The sequence below is a fragment of the Juglans microcarpa x Juglans regia genome, chromosome 1S, assembly GCF_004785595.1.
Source record: "Juglans microcarpa x Juglans regia isolate MS1-56 chromosome 1S, Jm3101_v1.0, whole genome shotgun sequence".
In the NCBI taxonomy this organism is placed as follows: Eukaryota; Viridiplantae; Streptophyta; class Magnoliopsida; order Fagales; family Juglandaceae; genus Juglans; species Juglans microcarpa x Juglans regia.
Window position 1 is genome coordinate 22,575,939 of NC_054595.1, and position 21,758 is coordinate 22,597,696.

At 33.7% G+C, this 21,758-nt stretch overlaps 2 protein-coding genes across 2 annotated transcripts; both read left to right on the forward strand.

Moving 5' to 3' along the window:
- The first annotated feature begins 684 nt into the window (after positions 1 to 684).
- Positions 685 to 1,295, forward strand: LOC121245897 (uncharacterized protein At4g14450, chloroplastic-like). The gene has a single exon (XM_041143806.1). It carries the CDS (start codon positions 758 to 760, stop codon positions 1,073 to 1,075), a length of 318 nt encoding a protein of 105 aa, XP_040999740.1. The 5' UTR covers positions 685 to 757; the 3' UTR covers positions 1,076 to 1,295.
- Positions 1,296 to 12,441: 11,146 nt separating this feature from the next.
- Positions 12,442 to 14,886, forward strand: LOC121245855 (protein PSK SIMULATOR 1-like). Its single transcript, XM_041143744.1, has one exon. The coding sequence runs from the start codon at positions 12,869 to 12,871 to the stop codon at positions 14,615 to 14,617; it is 1,749 nt and encodes a 582-aa protein (XP_040999678.1). The 5' UTR covers positions 12,442 to 12,868; the 3' UTR covers positions 14,618 to 14,886.
- Positions 14,887 to 21,758: the final 6,872 nt, after the last annotated feature.

Genomic DNA, 21,758 nt, shown 5'->3' on the forward strand with positions numbered 1-21,758 from the left:
TTTTTCAGAGGGTGTAGCACGAGAGATGTCATCGTCATGGTGCTCGGTTTGGATAAAAAAGACTTAAAATTTATTTTAACTCATCTTATTTTAAATTTTTTTATGAAATATAATAAATAATTCAAATTTTTTAAATTTTAAAACAATAATAATATTAAAAAATATTATTTTAATAATATTTATTTAACTTTTAATTTTTATCTCAACTCATCTCATCTCAATTCATTATTCAAATTTCATATAAATGATTTTTTTTTCATCATTTGTTTTCATACATTTTTTTTTATATTTTTAAATATTATATTTTTAAAATTCACAATATCTTTGAAAAGTATTTTCTTAATTATTAAATAAAAAAAAGAAATCGGCGACCATGCTTGAGGCATTTTATCGGTGGCTTCAGCATTATTGAATTTTTATACACCCAGCCACTTCGACATGAATGAATAATAATATACATGATCCTTAAATGTATAAATATTATACAATTATTTTAAAAATGAGTAAGATTTACTGTTAAAAATATGACCGAAAAGTGAGAAATATCGGCCGGAAAGCGGAGCCCTGGCCCAAGCTACCACACATCAAATATAATAATATATTAATCCATTTTGACTCTTTATGGACCCCACAAACACAACGTGTGTGTAGTGCTTCTCCTATATATACATCCCCGCAGACATCCACCTCTCTTCCACAAGCGAAATCTGCAAAACCACATAGACAAGAGGAAATTGATTACTCACCTCGAACATCCATGACCGACTCACTTAGAAGTAAATCCTGCATCCAGGGGAACCGGCAGCAGACCAGCCGGCTACAACGGCGCGCCCCGGCGTCCTTGCAAATAAGCGCTCCCTCTTCCAATTGGAACGTGGCCATTCCGCTCCTGTCCCCGCTTGACGCTTCGCCCTCGTCTTCGAAGTTGGTGACCGATCGGACGGTGGCTTTGAATTCCAGGGAGGAGCAGAGGCAGCAGGTCGCGGAGCCGGAGAAGGTGGTGCTCAAGAAGTGGCAGCACCCGCCCTTCAGCTACGATCCTGCTCCGAGGGTCCGACCCTTTGTGCCCGTATAACTGGAATATGGACTCTCTTTCGTCCGAAAAAGATGCTCAATAGGAAAATTAAGATTGTATGATTGACAAATAGTATTTACATCTTACGTACGGTATGTGCTGTGAAAGCCTCTTTTTTGTTTTTTTTTTTGGATCAACATGACATGTGCTTGTACAATACTATACTAAATAGAATTAATGCAATTTAGCTCGCCAGTTTATATGATACAAAATCTAGTTACAGTTACAAAACCCTTAATACGTGCTCATGTCGCCATGACGTTTGACGAGTTCAGTTCCAATTAAAACTGATTTTGCTGTAGTCCAAATATATCCCAAATCATTCAATGTATTTGAATTATAATCTTTTTTTCTTTCTAAGTGAAAGAAAATGATCAAAGATGTTGCAAATTTGTCGAATTTAACTAAATTGCATGTTGTTAAAGGAAAAGAAAAACTATGTTGTAGATTTATGATTCTATTATTGATCGTAACGAAATTCTCAATATTACGTTCTATAATTTGATTTAGAAGATAAATTTTAAATTTTATAAATTAAATCTTACTATTTAAGTAATATAGATAGTGTCTTCTACATACCGAATTGAAAATAGAATAATTCATACCATAAAGATTTACACCGGTTGCTCTTTTGGTTTTAAATATAAGTTGGTGCTTGTATTCTTTATAGTAAGTTGTGCATGAACCGACTATTACTTAAAAAAAATGATTTGTATAATTTTATAGTGTAAAATCTTATTTTTTAATGTGTACCCTTTTTTTCAAAAGAAATAGTGAAGTTTACATATTTTAAAATTATAAATAATATTAGATACAGTCGTAGAGTGCATGAGTACTACATAATCCTTTTAAAAAGAGTAGAGTTTATTATTAAAAAATTAATTTTTTTATGTAAATTTTATATTTACTCACTTTTTTCAAAAGAATCATATAACGACACACCTCGATTACATATATCATTTTTCATCTATCATCCCTCCTTGTATCAATGAGTGACTGTGGGTCCAAAAAATAAAATTTGAATGGCCTTACTCAGATGAACTGAAAAGCTAATTGAAAAGGACAAGAATCCATCGTGTTATGCAAAAAAACTAGTTCTATATTGTGGATGGATGGATACTCTCTAATGAACCAATCTATTGGAACAAGTTAAAAAGAACCAAGTTTAATTTCTTCTCTCCATCTTGAAAAGTAGAAAAAAATAATAGTAAGTGTTCCAAGTTTATACAGCCAGCCAATTTGGTACGAGATCGAGCTATGTCAGCCCATTAAAAACGAATAATAAAAGAAATAAATAAACATACTTCAATCAAGAGCTGGCAATCAATGGAACACACATGATATAGGAATTCATAGGTAGTTCAGAATCTTAAAGAAAGTTGGTCGGAACCAATCTTCAAGATCATGTGTAGATCCTATTTCAATTTACACCGTTGGTGTGACAAAACGACGTAAGTTGTTCGGTACTGATTCATGCTGACAAAATAATATAAATCCATAAAATTAAAAAAAATAATAATAATAATAGGGAGGCAATCAAAATGATATGATTCTGAAGGATATTGAATCAACGGACAGGGAACAAATTCTATATCTCACCATTCATGAATGGTCTTAAAGTGATCTTAACATAATAATAATAATATTCCTGAAACCCGACAATATGGTCAAATATTCTTCATGGAGTACTGTGTTTCTTCTTTAAGTCGGAGAGGCCAAAATTGAGTGAACAAAAGGTACAAATATAGAATATGCATACATAGTGCATATAATCGCTGTCACGTTGTTCTTCTTTTTGACCAACTTTTGTACGTGTGATTGGTGAGGAATCACAGGCGAAGAATATTAGGTTAGCAATCTTTATCATCTCCAACCAATGATGTCACTCGTGAGTAGATCAGAAGGTCTGCCAGCACAGATGGATATAAAATTGCTGTGATTTTTGTTAGGAATAATTTTATATTTATTTTAAGTATATTTATAAGAAATAGATAATTTTCTTTTATAGAACTCATTTTATAAAATGAGTTAGGTTTATGAATTTCTTTAATTTTAAATTTTATTCTCTTATTTTTCTTCATTTATTTTTCAAAACCAGTGCGAGTGAGCATGCATGGGAGCTCGATCGCTGGATTTGCAAATTGAATTTGATGAGTCATTCATCTTTAGAAACTAAGCAAAGAAAAGATAATTTTCGCATTGGTGTTCAACCCAAATGAAAAACATCGACCGACGAGTCAACGTTCTTCTTGTTTCCTTTAATTGATTTAATTGAAGTGCTTAAAACCGGGCCTATCTCAATTTATTTTGTTAATGGACAAATTGGGCCTTGCCCAATCTTTCCAACAAGAAAGAGACCGAACTCATGACTACACAGAAGGACGAAGTTCCTCAATGAAAATGTTACATCCTTAGATCAGAACAATCATTTTGGTCCATTCTTAGTTTGTTTTAATTTAATATATTGTTAATTGAGATCGTATTTTTTCTTTCTTGACAGCTTGGGATATTCTATTGTTAATTGTCCCTACCTAGCATTACTCTAATCCTATCAGGCTGATTGTAAACTATTTAATTTGTTTGTTTTAATACAATCTTATATTTTAAAAGATGGAAAATGAAATAAATAAATAAATAATCCATAAAAAAAATTTAAATAAAGGAAAGATAATATTTCTTGGAAATTAGAGCTTAAACTCTACATGGCAATAGTATTATAGTATCCTTTGAGTTGAGGGATATCCCACGAAATTATTATTTTTTTTTTGTCTGGGTTAAATAATAAAGTTGCGAGAAGAATCATAAAGAAATAATTGGTATAAATCTTAAATAGATAAAGTTCTTGTAAAAAAAAGATCCCGTCTTAAAAAAAGTATAAAAAAAAATTATTTTTTATTAATATGACTATTTTTTTACAAAATATTTATATAAAACTTGTCTATATAAAATTTATTAATAACATTACTCATACATTTGAATCATTCAGAGATATTGACAAGTGAAGACTGAAGAGAGGAGTGTGGGTATCATCGCCCGTATTTAAAAATGTGGGCCTCAGGAAAGCATGTCTCTCGTGGGCCCACAAAGCCATTTAAAATTTATGGGGGAGTTTTAATCCAAATTTAATCAAGATATTGGTTGCCGCACTATGTTGAAATCTTATGGTGTTGAGAAAAACATCAAATAAACAATATTTAATAGATGAAATATGCAATTGCCCAAACGAATAAGCATCCTCTCCATTCAAATCAAATGAATAGTATCTATTTAATATAAAATATGAGATATTTTAATCTTTCACTTACCAAACACGATGTGTAATGATCGAAATACCCATCATTTATCAATTTCGAGTAAAATGAAGGTAATTTTATTCCATAGTAGACCACTACAAAGAGTTTCGTGTGTGTATTAGAAAACATCAATAAAAAGATTTTATTATAGAAAAATTATATTTACAAATCGGTGCGCGAAGATACATCATCCACGCCATTAACATAATATAATAAAAATTTATAATTAAATTCTCTTACAAATATATCATTAGAATAAATCAGTTGATAAGTAGCATTGTCTTTTATTATATCAAGAGAATAGGGTGGTCAAATGAGCGTCAAAAAGGCTAAAGGCATTGAGACAAAAAGATAGACCCACCGGCAGCGGCACCACCTCCACGAGAGTGACATCCCTCCCATTCAGGGTTAGTATATAGAATGTGCAGCAACAAAGTGATTTGTGGGGGCAAAAGTGCAAACTTCAACAGCCCAATTCCCATATTCTTATCAACCATTTTAAGTCGCTCCAAACACTAACTAACATGCCATCGCCCACATGCCTTTGGAGTCGTAAGCATCAACCACTCCTTCCTAATAGTTTACACTTTACATCCGCATCCATCCACACCGTTCAATCCTTTTCTTTGCACTAGAATGAGTTTAGGGGTCCCCCATGATTTGTCACATCTTGTAGATGCCAAGTGTCGTTTACTACACCAATTGCTAAATCACAAGTGTCGTTTCCAATTACACAAATCAAATGCAATCTTACCCTTTTTTTTTTCCCTTAATGATAATATCTTGGAATAGGATGATTACATTTTTACCTTCCTAGTTACTCAAAACCAACTTTCTAATTGTTCTTTATTTTTTGGTTAAATTACATCACAAAGTTATGAGTATACTTTATCCCAATGATTTTAACTTTTTTTTTTTTTGGTTAAGTATGTAACCACCGAATCATCAAAGTTGTCCCTTGATAGTCTCATTGGAAAAACAAATCATAACATGTATCATACGTTAAGATTTAACTATTAAGATTATGTCGCATAATCTATTTTAAATAGAAAAATTATATTTACAAGTTAGTGCAGATGACACACAATTCACATTTCTGACATGGAAAGATTTGAATTATATATATATAAAAAATGAAGTCTTAAATCTTACAAGTCAAGAACAATGACTTTTAAATATTAGATTTTAACAATTGCATATAATATTTCAAAATAGAATACAAAATAAGAAGTTAGATTACAAAAGATGTGATGGATAGGAAAATACTATTTCCACACAACCGAAATCTTTTACGGAATTGCATTTTATTTATTTTTTTAAATTTTATTTTACTTAATGATTAAAAAAGTGTTTTTAAATGAATTTGTGATTTTTTTGTATTTTTTAAAAATGTTTCAAGTGTTTAAAAAAATGATTGAAAAAAAGCCAAAAAAAAAAAAAAAAATTGCCTTTCGGTGAGAATCTTCTGTGGGTGTAGCAGTTTCCGTGATGGATAAGGGTTGTAATTTTCCTAAATATTGTGAGAACAGAAAAATTGGGACTCTTTACGCAGACAAACCTGACTTGGAAATGGTATCGACAAGCTGTCCTTGAAAGCCAGCTTGCATATGGTGGATTCAGAATGTCTTTGACATTCTCTATTAGCCACATGCTAAGATCCGAGTGGCTTTAGCAGCTGTTGATACACGTTACTCTGTCTTCTTGCAAATGGGATGGAGGTGCCTCCCACATTATTTTATCGTTAAGAGGACTCAAAAGCAACTTTGAAGAAGGCATTCAAGGACTTCTTCTGCCCACTTCATGCGAGAAGGTTTCATCGAAGTTCCTAATTATCTTTCATGTTTGACAATTGATATGCTATCAGGTAATATAAAAAATACTGTTCTTCACGCTAAATTTGGTTATCTTTTTCAGTACGAAGCTATTTCAAATGTGACATGTTAAATAGTCATTCTTACATTTTTTATTTATTTTAATTTTTGGCTCCAAACTACAAATGGTACTCAACACAGTGGACTTACCTCACAGTCAAATCCCAGAAACTTGAGCAAAATTGGGAGATGAATTGATTCATATAAGTCTTTATTTTTGTCATCATTTGCTTGCTCTTTTGTAAGTCGAATCCCCATCATGTGGGTGGTCTTTGCCCTCAAGTAAGCTCTGTCTCAATAAAAACAAGCTACCAACTCCCACTCAGTTAACTTTTGACAATTTCCCTTCCTTGTCTGATCTCATCCATAAACATCCTTTTCTGGACATCCTAAATTCACTACACTAATCCAAATTAAGTCTTATATAGGAAGCAAGAGATTTAAAAGGGACTTTAGATATGGGCATTTTATATATTATCTCTGTCTATACCCATATCACCTTAATTGGTTCTTTTCTTACCCTTTTTCTTTACGTGTGGGGAAAAGTTAAAAAAAAAAAAAAAAGAAAAAAAAGAAAAGAAAAGGAACCATCATGAATTGGTAGTAGTAGAAGTTCAACTTCCAACAAAAGCATGACTATTGCATTATAAGCCAAAAAGCATTATCAAACTGGAAGAGGAGCGGGTAACACCTAAAGCAAATTTACTGAGACTATTATTGCAAAATTGTATCTGAATTATCACAAATAATGTCCTAAACCACTGGCAAATTAGACCCACAACAACTTTCCTCTCGATCCTCTTGTATCTCATAGGACTCGGATTGAACTGGATAGATGATATCCAGATATGCAGGATCGGCACACACCACAATATTCAACTTGACCCGAATGAAGAATGAAAATTAAATCAAGTTGCTTCCCCACTGCCAAATATGTTCACTTGATAGAGAAACTCTGAGCTTCAAAAGCAGTTTGCCCGAGAGAGTAAATACTATTGTTTGTCATAAATCTTACTGAAGAATTTTATACATCAGCTACTATTCACTTTCACAATCCACATCTATACCAAGTGAAACCCAAACTAAAGTTTGATATCTTTCCTTTAGGATGGGTCTAAATCCAAGCATGACTGTAAATGTGCTTCCCATCATCTGGGTATGTGAAGGTATATGCTTCTTGATTCCTTAGCTCAGAAAGATGTAATTTAAGTTACGTTTGGTTACAAGACTCAGTTGAACTTAATTTAATTTTAAAGTGAGTCTAACATTCAAACACTCAACTCTCAAATTATTAAACTCATCTAAACTCAAAACCTTCTTATACGTAGAATTTATAAACATTTTCAACTTAACACATCTTTATACGTGGAACCCACAACTTTTTTCAATTTTCCATAAAAGTAATAAACTTATCTTAATATCTAAATATACTTTAAACTTAATTTAGATGGACCTCACATAACTTTATCCAATATTCAACTCATTACTATTTATAAAGAATTGAATTCCGCTCAACTGACAAGTTCCTGTCACCTTAGGAGTGGGGGTCGGCTGTAGAATTTTGAGCCAACAACAACCAATAACTGAGTCACTGATCTTATAAAATCATTCATTCATTCTGATGGAAAAAAAACAATAACGGGTCTCTCTCAAATTTGTCCCATCCAATATGAAAACCCAGAAAATTATATCCAACAGAATCATTTATGTTTGAATTCAGTAACAATTTAACTCATTTTTAAACAAATCACTTGACTCTCCCCCCTTTTCTTATAACTGGACAAAGAAGGAAAAAAAGTTGATGGAACCGTCCCATTGTTTTTTCAAAAAAATAAAATCTGTCAAACATATGAATTTATTTTATTTCTTCTTAAATATGGATATAAATTGGAGAGAGTTTTTAGGTAATTCTTCTTCTTCTTTTTTTATTTTTTATTTTTTTTATTAAACAATGGACAACTTTCTCGTACTAATAAATCTTACAAACTAATTTACTATGTGATATTCATCTTTTGAAAATTTAAACTTGTTATTAGAATAGTAATAAATAACAAGATTCACCTATTCCCACTGATTAGAAACCAAAGAGTTTTTCTCACCTTGCTAGCTATTTAAATAGGTTTATCTTAAGAACTTATCAAAAATATTAAGGGAAACATGATAGGATCGCATTACATTTATATATACACAGAAAACAAACAATATATTTTCAAAAAAGAAACCTAAACCTTTTGTTTTTCTTATTTAGAATACTTTAAATAAGAACAGTATATGTATTTCTTATTGGGCAAGCCATTAATCTAAAATCTTATAAAAAAGTGCTCCACATCAGGCTAGTTAAAATATAAAAGCAAAAAAAGGCATTGCCAAGTCTAAAATTTGATTAAAAGTTGAAGTTTTGATTAAAGTCAAAGTCATTAGAGATATTAATCCATATTGGACTATCCATTCAAAAGTCAGAATAAGAATATAATATTATATATTTTAATAATATTTTTTTATATTTTACAAATACACTCTATATATTAATTAATAATTTAATTTTTACTTAAAATTATTATTTCCCAACTATTTTTGATATCAATATAATTATCCACCATAATATAGCTTTGATTACAAAAAAATATTTCCTAGAAAATCTGGACATAATATAGCCTTGTTTACTGATAAAAGTTTTAAAAAGAATTTAATAAAACATTGTTGATTATTTATGAATAAAATATTAGTTTGGTGGGTGAATAGTGACTCCAACTTTAGAAATTCCTTTAGGGTTATTGTATCTCAAAGTCTAAGTTAAATGTATTTAGCTCCTCCAATGCAAGTTATTTATACAAAACTTAACTATATTTTGGATTTCATTGACATTTGGCTAGTTCAATATCAGTACTCTTATAATGGCTAGCTAAAATTTGCTAATCACAGTAGTGATGGCTATTCTTGTGTTTTTTAAAAGTGCGTGGAATATGTGGTATTTTTTAGCATCCAAGTTTGGGAAAACAAGTGTGTGGAATATGTGATATTTTTTAAGAAAAATTCTACTCATCATTGTTGCACCGCACACTACACATAATTTTTTAATTTTTTATCTTGCCAAATATATGGTATATGAATGATTAGTAGAAAAACTCAATTAATTTAAGAAGAATAAAACTAAAAAAAAATTTGGTATGTGGTGTATGTGGATAATGAATAGTAAAACTCATTTTTTAAAAGAGAAATGCTACTTATCATCCTTACACCACACATCAACATGTGATTTGTCTCTTTTATCTTTCTATTTAAACACACATATTTACACATCAATATGTGTGCGTTTAAATAGAAGTGTAAAAATAATAAATCACATGTTGGTATTTGGTGTAAGGGATGATAAGAAGAATTTTTTTTTTAAAATATAATTAAAAACAATAAACTTTGTATAAAAATATTGTTCAAACAGAATAGATATATATTTAGAATTCTAGAAAGTACATATTGTGTTGATGTATTTTTTCGACGGAGTCGGAGTCCAACAATATTATTGAATGATCCATAATAATGGTTTGGGCGTTAATAAGGTGCTCGGATGCTCATTCATAAAATAAATGATATATAAAGTATATAAAATGTAAATAAAGAGATATACAAAAATTTATATGATTCGACATAAAAATCTATGTTCACATGTTGTTCAGAATGAAATCCATCATTTTAAATAATTTTATAATTTCTCATGATCTCCTATTGCTCTCAATGCTACGAAGGAAATATGATTTCAGAGATATTGAAGAAGATGCCCCTTATGTAGAGAAGTCTTTCCTTGTAGGGACATATTTGTAGTGATCTATTTCTTTTATAGAGATCTTTCTTCTTTAGAGTAGTGAGTCCTATTTGATTTATGTCATTTTCGTAAGTCAACATTTTTTTTTAATCCCTGATAATGAATTCCTAATGGACTAGACCTAATTCTTTTGATATCTAATATATTGTATTTTTAGAAGACTGATGCTATTGTGCCGTCCAGCTTTTATCGTTGCGCGTACACATTACTAGTGCAATTAGCCTTTTTTTAAATAATTTTTTAATATTTTTCAAACATTTTTTTTATAAAAAAAAAATACACAAATCTATAGTGATTATTATTTTAAAAAATTTAGAAAAAAATATACTAGCAATCAAATTTAGAGGACAAATACAACGGTAATCTAGCATTTTCCTTTTTAAAAACTTGTTAGATAAAATGAAAAAAAAAATCTTAATTGAAACTTCTAGCCTTTTATGGATGAGTAGTATTATATACCACACTCTCATCTTATTTTGATCATACTAAGTAGTATGTGACATATTCATCACCATTAAATAATAAAGAAACATGCAATAAATGATCATTTAATGGTGATAAATATGCCACATCATATTTAGTGAGATGATAATATGGTGTATAAAATTTTCTTTTATGAATGCTTATATGTGTAAATATTTGTTGAGCGGCTCTACAGCCACAAATTGGGGCTTCTGACAATACATTTTTTTTAACTTTTTTTCCATGTATTTTTCTAATATTTTTTTAAAAAATTCATAACATCGTTACAAAAATTAAGTGTGGGCAACGGGGGTGGGCCCACCCAGTCCCCCTCCTATTTTTAATATAAAAAATTATAATTTTTAATATTTATATAAATAATTTATATAAATATATTATATATAGATATATACAATTTGTTAAAAACTTGAAGTTGAATTCAAGTTAATGGATTGCCTTAGCTTCCTAGGCCAACCATTATATAGGAAGCCAAGCTAATATAATAGTCATACTTAAGCAATGTCAGGCTTATCCAAAATATAAATCTAATGAGTTTATATTTTTTTGAATGTATAAATTTCAATTTATAATTTAAATTATATTATAATTTGGATTTAAAAAAAATTTAGACCCAAAAAAAGTTTTAGACCTGATGTGTCATGGGGTTGAGTGGGGGGCGGGGTAAGAAACTCTCCCCCGCATGGTGTGGGGGGGAGGGAGGGGGGTGCCTCCGCCCCTCACCATGCGGGTAGCACCCTTAAAAAAAAAAACTTATTTAATCATTTAATAAAAAAAAAGAATAATGATAAGGTTACTATTCTCCTACCATCTATTTATTACTCTTTTATATTTGATTTTCTTAATTTTTAATTTTATTTAATGGTTAAGGAAATGACTATTAGTAAAATTATATATATTCTTAATTTTTTCTTAATGATTAAAGACAAAAAATACTTAAAAGAAAATGATAAAAAAATAAAAAATTTCAAATACCCTATAAAATAATAAATGGATAGTAACCCTGTCACTATATAAAAAAAAAAAACACTGTGGGTGCTCGAGCAGTATCTCTCATATTTGTTTAAAATTGGAAGGCATTTTATGTTTTAAGAAGAATAAAATCTAAAAAATATTTAAAAATAAAAGAAATTATGATATGTAGTATATGAGACTTATAAATAGCAAAACTCTTTCAAATCTGGCAGAATTTTTGGTAAATGAATTTATTAAAAGAGAGAGAGAAAGTAATAGAGGTGCTACCCACATGATGCGGGGGGAGGGTTTTCAACCCCGCCCCGGTAGTGAGGAGTGGGGTTGAAACCGCACCTCGCTCAACCCAGTGATTCACTAGGTCTATAATTTTTTTTAGGTCTAATTTTTTTAGACTCAAATTATAATATAATATAATTATAAATTTTATTCAAAAAAATATAAACTCATTATAGTTGTATTTTATATTGTCTTGACGTAGGAGACCAAGATAATCTATTAACTTGAATTCAAGTTTTTAACAAATTGTACGGTCCCGTCCCGCACTATGAGGGGAGGGGTTGAAAACCCTCCCCGGGAGGTGGGGTTGAAACCATCCTTCGCTCAATCTAATAATTTATTGGGTCTATAATTTTTTTCAATTCAAATTATAATATAATATAATTATAAATTTTATTTAAAAAAATATAAAATTATTAGAGTCATATTTTAGATTACCTTAATCTAATAGGTCAAGACAATCTGTTAAATTGAATTTACATTTTTAATAAATTTTTAATAAATTGTATATATTTATATAAATAAAATAATATTTTTTATTATAAATTTAGGAAGGCCAACCCGCCCCGCTGCCCACCCGTAGAAGGTAAAAGGTGCAGAGTGCAGGCGTAATATCGTTCGTACTTTCGTAAGCGAAAACCCTCGGACCACTTTCAAATCAAATACCATCCCCCTTCTCTCTCTCTCTCTCTCTCTCCTAAGTCCTACCTCTCTTTTTTGAATTAAATCATTTCATTCACTGCTTCTCAAGTCGTCCCAAGTGCGCGGCTCTCTCAACCACTTCACTTCCTCCATCGCCATTGATAACCCCAATCCATCTTTTTTTCCATCCGCTCTCGCTTCTCTCTCTCCCCCTTTTTCTTTGTTTCGAAGTCGCACTCCTATTGTCTCCTCCACGCCTACTCAAATGAACAGCCACGCCAATCTTCTTCATCTTCACTGAGTCCTCAGCACGCGGATTGTGGTGTATCAAGATTAATGTAACAGATCGGGCTTTTTTGGGTTTGAATTCTGCTGCTTAGAATATTTCGTTTTTTGTTTTCCCGGTGGTGGGGAGTTTCTGGGTTTGGAGACAGCAATGGTTGCGGAGCCCTGGATTGTGAAGATGGGCAGCCAGATGAGCTCGAATCTCAAGCACGCGCTACTCCTCGAATCATCCAAGAAGAAGAGTTTAAAAAACAACCAAGTTCCAAATCAAACAATTGGCATCCTTTCCTTCGAAGTCGCCACCGTGATGTCAAAGACCGTTCACCTCCACAAATCCCTTACAGATTCCGAGATCTCCAAGCTCATGACCGAGATCTTGAAATCGGAGGGAGTGTTGAACCTGGTGTCCTCCGACGAGTCCTACCTTCTGGAACTCGCTCTGGGGGAGAAGCTCGACGACTTGAACAGCGTCGCCGGCGTGGTCTCTAGGCTGGGCAAGAAATGCTCCGAGCCGGCCTTGCAAGGGTTCGAGCACGTGTACGGGGACGTTGTGAGTGGGGTTATTGAGGTGAGGGAATTGGGTTTTTTGGTGAGGGATATGGAAGGAATGGTGAGGAAGATGGAGAGGCTCGTGAATGCGACTGCGAACCTGTACAGCGAAATGGAGGTGTTGAATGAGCTGGAGCAGGCGACAAAGAAGTTCCAGCACAATCAGCACGAGGAGAGTAAGCGGACGTTTGAGCAGAAACTGATGTGGCAGAGGCAGGACGTGAGGCATCTCCAGGAGATTTCGCTTTGGAACCTTACGTACGATAAGGTTGTGGAGCTCTTGGCCAGGACAGCGTGCACAATATACTCTAGGATTTGTACAGTGTTTGGAGACCCTGCAATGAAAAAGAAGAACAATCAATGCGGGCCATTCTCGGGACAGATTGATTTGCATCGTCCTCTTCATACGGGTCCGGGCTCGGAGCCGTTGAAACGGGTTCTTAGCAGGAGTAATGGGTGCCATTCGGGCAAGAAAAGGGTGACGAGCTTTAATCCTCAAATTGATTCGCGGAGGGGAGAGATATCGCTGTTCCGACCTGAAGATCTTAATTTCCCGTGTGGAACGAGCCCAGGGAGGCTTTTCATGGATTGCCTTAGCTTAAGCAGCTCGGTTTCCAAGTTTGAGGATGATGAAGATGATGCTGTTGATCGTGAGGACCAAAGTAGCCAAGTTTCAGGAGTTTATAGCACTGGTAATCCTGCTTTGAAAAGATCCGAGCACACGAATCACTCTAATCTTCTCAATCGATCCCGAAGTCGTGTTGCATACAAATCCGGTGAGATGCAAAGTGCTCGGTTCGGCGCCAAGAGCCGGTTGACGGTCTATGCTCCTCCCAACACGGTTGGAGGCTCTGCTTTAGCCTTACATTATGCAAATATTATAATTGTCATAGAAAAGTTACTTCGCTACCCCCATCTCGTGGGTGAAGAAGCCAGGGACGATTTGTATCAGATGTTGCCGACGAGCTTAAGAATGTCTCTGAGGACTAATCTCAAGTCATACGAGAATCTTGCAATATATGATGCTCCTCTTGCACATGATTGGAAGGACAACCTTGATGGCATTCTGAAGTGGCTTGCGCCACTTGCTCATAACATGATCAGGTGGCAAAGCGAGCGTAATTTCGAGCAACATCAAATCGTTACGCGGTCAAATGTTCTGCTACTTCAGACGCTCTATTTCGCCGACAGGAAGGGCACCGAGGCAGCAATATGCAAGCTTCTAGTGGGGTTAAATTACATATGTCGCTACGAGCATCAGCAAAATGCCTTACTGGACTGTGCCAGCAGTTTTGATTTTGAGGACTGCATGCAATGGCAATTGCAATGTGGAGCTGCTTATCTTCATTGACCACATAATTGGATTTTGAATACATGAAGTGGGTGAGCTTTCGCACATTTGTCTTGGTTCCCGATACTTGTATGAACACACAGATGATAGTTCAACACGATTTGAATATCTGAGCTTTCGCACATTGAAGACAATATCATGTTACAAGGTATGTGAATATGAATTCTCAAATACATAGTTCCAATTATTTATGCAACAAAAAAATGTATCATTTTCTTTCTATGTCGAAGTTGTATATATATGTTCGAAGTTGTTTTTCCATCTCAAAATCCCTGTGCGTTGCTTGCAATTTGTTACTTTTTGCATTGAGTCAGTATAATATAATGGCAGAGTAAACGACTTGCACCAAGTCTCAATGGTGCCTCTATTAAGAACCATGACATGTTACGTGTTAAGATAATCTTGGAATCCTGGCATCCTTACTTATGTTAAAATTGGTAGATCAAACTTTCACTTGGCATGCATAAAGATGGTTCTAGGAACACCTGGAAACCTGAACTTTTTTACCCGGGGCTGACTTACATACTGTGGTATAATCTCTAGTCTCTGCGTGTCCTGTTGTAGCATTTCTAGTGTAAATGCCTTTTGAGGCTGATCTGAGAAACCAAAATTTCTGATGCCGCTATTTGCCATCTGATCTGCTAAGAATGCCTTCCCTCCTCCTCTACCACCCGCTAAGAATGATCTTGCTTAGAAACGTTTTACATAATGTTAATTAGACTGATCTCATATCCTTCATGTATTAATTTTTAAGGGGCTCATCTCGAAGGAACGAATCTCTACTTATGCATAGCAAACTCTCCATCAATTTTGGTGTTTATCCATTTTTTTCCCCCAAATTCTTCTGTGCTAAACGATTGAAAATATTGCCTGCAAAATGGGTTATTTTCTTTTTTGATCTTATACAATGACAAATTGACAGTGACTCTTCTATATATTATATGAAGGTTAGAAATGATTTGATTCCTAGTGATGTTATTTTAGGACCTGGTATCTAAAATGCTCGACAGCAAAACTGATACTGGTAAGGCAACAAACATGCATAAATTAAAAATAAAAAACAAAAAACAAAAAGACTGTCCATGAAGTATGGTTGAACCTGTGTTCTAAACAAAGGAATTTAGAAATTTAAAGCGTCATCGAACAAGGGAAGCAGGTGTGATCATTTGGGATTAGGCAGGTGGCAGAAGAGGGCATTAACTATGATAATAAAAGAGCCTTCAGTGGTGTTGTTGGATATCAATTAATTTTGAATGTGAAGTCTGCCACAAGCAGAGTGAGAGCCCAGCCTGTTCGTCCCTCGTCTGTTTTATATAGCCGCAATTTAGCGGGGGACTACAGGGGACGTCAATTCATACTTAAGATCATGGTCCGTCGAAGGAAGACGACCGACATTGTCAATGGACAAAGAAAAATTCTAAACGCAAGCCACTTTTGCGCACCCATTGCGCACCCATCAGGCATGGGACCCACAAAATGAAAACACATTTCTTCTTTTCGCGCTTGACAGATCTAAAGCCTGGACTTCTTCGTCGATTATCTCACACTTTACAACAATATTTGAGGAAATCTGAAGTCAGAGAAGCTCAGAAATTGTGATCCCCAAATATCAGAGAACCTGGATTCATCTATTTATCCTGTACCGGAGGCATTACAGACCAAAAGCTTAATCAACAACCGCTATGGCAGGGTCCATCTTCTTCTTCTTCTCGCTAAAGCTACGGCATGAGATCAAACTTGGAAGACAACGCTGCACATGCCTATAATAAATAAAGTAAATTGTAGATTTAAGTTAAAAATTGTATATATAAAAGTATATCTATTTAGAAGGGGATGCTTGAGGGGAAATTTTCCCTTAAACATCGTTTCTGGCCTAAGCCAATATCGATCTTTCTCCTATCTTTGGAATGACTTGTTGGAGAGCGACTAGAAGTGCAGAGCATTTTGTTCAAAAAAAAAAAAAAAAAGCATAGCATTATATTCTGTTTTCAGTTTAAGAAAAACACGCATTTTTAAAAATGAAGCAGTTCTCAATGGACTCTTACAAAAATGCCATTGAAAATCCTTTTCATGAAATTACATAAGGGATGATAGACCACAACATAATTTTATTTTCAATTTCATCTTAATGGGGCGTCAAGTAACCAAATGGTTCTTACTGAGCAGAAAAAAATGCTTTTTCGAGGAGAAAAAAATGGATACCAGTTTCATTCCATCCCCTTTGGGTCTCTTCTTTCTACTATCTATGACTTTCTTCTTGGACGATACTTCAAGATCTGTTAGTTTAAGTTTCTTTAGTTCTGTAATTTTCTTTTCGAGAAGCTTGCTTTTCTTTTCCTCAATGGATTGGAATCATTTGCCTTAGGAGCTTCTGGGAACAGGTGCAAATAGGCCTAAAAAATCAAAGGCAGCTTACTGATCCTTGTCATTTTTTTTTCCACTAAAAGACTTAGCTTGCCTGGATGGAGTCAAGGACTTAAGTTGCTATTAATTCTTAAAGATTTTCTATTAGATGCGAGTTGAGAATAGGGAAGATGAAAATCGGTTAGAAATTTTTAAAGAACAATTGTTGTAACCCTTGGCTTCCATGTTGGTGATTGAAAAAAAATAGAGACTGCAGTTTTGAATTTTAACTTGGATTTCTTCTGCGAAGAGCTCCGGTCTTGCTGTGCATGTCTTCTTCTCTTCCGGTTTCGTGTTTTGTTTTTATTTTTGTTTTGTTTTTTTTAAATATAATAAGAGCCACGTCAGGCATCGGTACACAACTGGTACCTAAAACTGCTTGTACGTAGAAGAACTGATGGACAAAACCTCGTAATTGGATTGCATCTTTTAAAAGAACAGTAATAATCGTTGCAGTCATGAATGTTCAAGTATCATATAATCATTTTAAAAAAAAAAATATGAGACTCACGAGAAAAAAAATTAATTTTTTAGTAATGGATCTTATTCTTTTTTAAATCGAGTGCATGACTTTGCGCACTCTACGATTATATGTAACATTACTCTTAAAAGAATCGCAAAAATTTCAAATACGATTCATTCTCAAATTTTGTTTTTTGATTAGTAACCATTCATGACCATGAACTTTGATTTATCACACTAATTACACAGGACTAGATTGATGATGATTGATTGTTTTTAATTTCCAGTCATATCAATTTTTTTTAGGAGAAATTATCATCATTCATTAATCAGAGAAATTTACATCCATGACTGTATACATTCTGAGATGTTTCCATATCAAACATGACATCATAAACCATAATAATGTATTTGGAGTTCCACAAGTACACTATTTTCTTTTGTGATTAGTTTGGTCTTCGCTATTACTGATACTCTCTACAGACGAATATCTAAGAGACAACACTCTCTACCTAAACAGAGACTCAACCTCACCCTTCATAGAAATAGATGACTCAACCTCTACAGACAAACGTTCGAGAGACGAACTTTTTTTTTTTTTAAAAATTTTAATTAACATTAAGGAAATCAAAAAAGAAAGCAGTAAGATAGATGCGAAAAAAGATGGATTACAATTTGGACAAACTCTGATAGACTTTGAAATTTGTGATGATCCTTGAAGGCAACATACTTGTTTCTTTTCAGCCATAAAAGTCATATCTGAAAGGTCTGATGGTGGTTAGTCTAGTGATTTAGCACGTGTGTCGAGAAGAGTTGCCGAAAGGGGTGGCGCGTGGGGACCACGCGGAGATGTGAGTGGCGCGTGAGAACCACATGGTGATTTTCATAATACCACAACTTTCCTCCGAATGATTTTCAACTTGTGAATTTGCTCATGTCGCCTGTCTCTTGGGAGTTGTTGGAAAGATATAGATCTGTCTTTTTTGGCCTTGAAGAAAGTAAAATAAAACTAAGCAAATCAAACAAGGTGAGTAAATGGAGAAATGCGGGAAGAAGAGGGAGGAGGAGGCCTCCTCCCCCTTTGGCGAAAATCAGATATGGAATCCTTAATTTTCTACAAGAGAGAGAGTGGGGGAATGAGGCGCATTCTCTAGGGTTTTCGTCCACAAGCAGGAGTCTTTGAGTACCCAGTCATGTCAATTAGTTGACTCATAAAGTCACTCAAAATTTGTTATATAAACTTAGGAAAATGATTAACCCACAATATTTTATACAACATATTGTACAACAATGTGTTAAATGAGGGATATTTTTGTAAAATATATTATAAAGTAACATAATTTTATAAAAATACCCCTCATTTAACATATTGTTGTATAATATGTTGTACAAAATATTGTAGATATATCATTACTCATAAACTTATACGTTAGTTTATAAAAAAAAATTTATTAGTAGATTGACTCGTTTTATGAATATAATGGATTTCATACTAAGTGGAATGTACTTGCAAGATCTGTAAATAGTATAACTTTTAAAAATGATAAAGGTCTCCATCATGAACTTGAGGATCAATAGCAGAAGATACCTAAACTCATTATGGCTGCTCGAATAAATATTTTGGATAGATTTAAATGAACAATAAATATAGTAGAAGCCACTTGATATTCTCCCAATTGAAATAACAACTTGAGGTATTTTTTCCTAAAAATAATATAATTAAAGACGAAACTTGCTCAGTTTGCAATGGGCTTGAAATCGGGATGGGCCTGCAACTTAAATGGGCCTAGAAACAGAAACAACATCAGCCCTAATAGAAATCAAGATTCCAATTTTCTTTTTCCTTTGTTTCCATGGCAACCAAACGGAGCACCTGACATTCAGAACCTCCATTGTTTCTCTTCGTTTCCCTTGTTTAAAACTTCTGATTCGAAGTTTGAAATTTTGGAGTTGGAGCCAGGAACAAACGCGCACCCCCAGTGAATCCCGCTAATAATGAGTTACAAAAGGTTCGCCTGCGAATCCTTTAATGGGCCACTTTGAACCTTCTTTTTCACCCTAATATTTAACTCAATTTCATGCAAATTAACCTCGCAATCAATTGATTTGATTTTTATTTTTTAAGTTTCGTAACTCCTTGATAACGAAGATCCGGATTTGAATTCTCTGTAAAAGTATATTCAGTCAGAAAAGTAATATGATTCCCGATATAATTGCTTTATTTTTATAGTGATCTCTTTCTTTACAGGGAGCACTGAGCCTCTAGATCAGCGTCTCTCTTTGATGGTTGTGGGGAGGTGATCTTAGGTTGTCCTCCTCATACTCCATGAAACTACTGCTTTCACGACAGTGAGAGAGACGTTTTGCAAGACAGTTATTTTCTTTAAAAAGTTTAAGTTCTAGGAAAATGGATCACCATGCAGTGTAAATGGATGTTTTTATATGGCATCACAGCAGGTTAACCTATGACCGATGATGGACTCTTGCGACCTACCCACGATAATGGTACCGGAAATACCGGTCCACACGTGAGGTAGCGTGTTGAGAAGTCCTACATAGTTTAGGAACAAACTCATCCTGATCTTTATAAGAAATTACCCCACTTCTCCAATTAGACATTTTATGAGGAGAAATGAGTGTTTCTATAAGTACTACTGTTGGAGATTCTTTATTTCTTTTGGCAATGAATTTCATCTGATGAACATGGTTACCCACACCGTCATTTTCTTCCATGTGTGTGAGATCGAAAGAGAGAGAGTACTGTGTATGATGAGTTCTTTTAATTTGCAGTCTGATATCATCTTAATTTGATGCAATGAACGATAGAATTGCTTGCTATAATTCATGCCTTGTCTTCCTTAATATAGTTATTTTCTAATTAAGATGAATTAATTGTTGCCTTATATTATCTTGGAGAAAAATTCTATCCCCAACTGGTACGTAAAGCACATCTAGTAATATTTGACAAGTGTGAGCTGGATGGGATCCATGCATCTCGAATGATCTTCTCGATCGCCAAACCGTGCGTGCGCTGGAGAGTTGACAGTACTATTTGCAACATATATAGATCAGAGAGTTCCAATCAACATAACTTGATTTCGGAGCCCTAATTTTTGGCCTTCAAAATAACTGTTAAGAAGAACTGCAACTACTACTGCTTAATTCACATGATGAGGATATATAGCTATAATCTGCCTTTTTTTTTAGGTCCAAGAATGAAAAGCAGAGTATATAGATGATCATTTGGAACTCAAACACAAGCAGCAACGATCGATGATGAAATCAAAATCATCTTTTCCATCGGATTATTTAGATGATGATAAAGAAAAATGAACTACTGTCTTTTATTTAGGCTTGCTTTGTTGTTGATTTATTTGTGCCCCTTGGATATTTGTCTGTTGTAGCGTTATTTTAGATTTTTTGGATGCCTGAGTTTTGGTCCTTTATGATTTATCTATAACCTCTAGGTGTCTGCCTGTAACCACGGTTTTATCCGCCACAAGTGAGGGCTATCAATAAACTTGAGATACTTTTTTTAAAAAAAAAAAAAAAGAACTACTGTCTTTTACAGACCATCCTATCGAAAGAGCTTGCCGTTAAGCATAGTGGCTTCGACTACTTTGTCTAAGATTTTACGGACTACAAATTTTCATTAGGTAGAATATTATAAATTAAATAATTAAATTTATCTATATTTCTCGTAATTAATTTACACTTCTAGCATAAGTAGTAATTTAACGTGATATTAGATTAATAGAGATGCTGCATTCAAATATATATATTATGTGTTCAACAATCTTACTGCCAAGATTTTTTAAAATAAATCGCAATTTAATGTCTTCATGAATTAGTTCCATCAAATACGCGCGCAACCGATCCATCTCCATGATCCATCTCTGTATCATGTCGTGCATGCTCTTTCAACGCATCCAAAACAGAACTATCATCTTTGACATCAATGGATCGAGGGTCTGGGAGCTGGTACAACGTACGGGCCGATCGATACTATTTGCAGGTGCCTAGCTAGCTAGTGTACTGTCAAATTGAGCTAGCTATATATGCAGGAAACTATAAATGTATGAGATAATAATGCACGTAAATTCGTTCTTACGTACGTACAGCGCAGGAAGTTGGATACATGAGAACTACACAACATGATTTTAAGGTATATGTTTCTACAGTAATTTAGTTGCGCTCACTTCGCCTTCTCTTCATGATCTGCATGGATATGCGAATCTTAATTTTGAACTCATGTTTTGGAAAAAAAAAAAAAAAA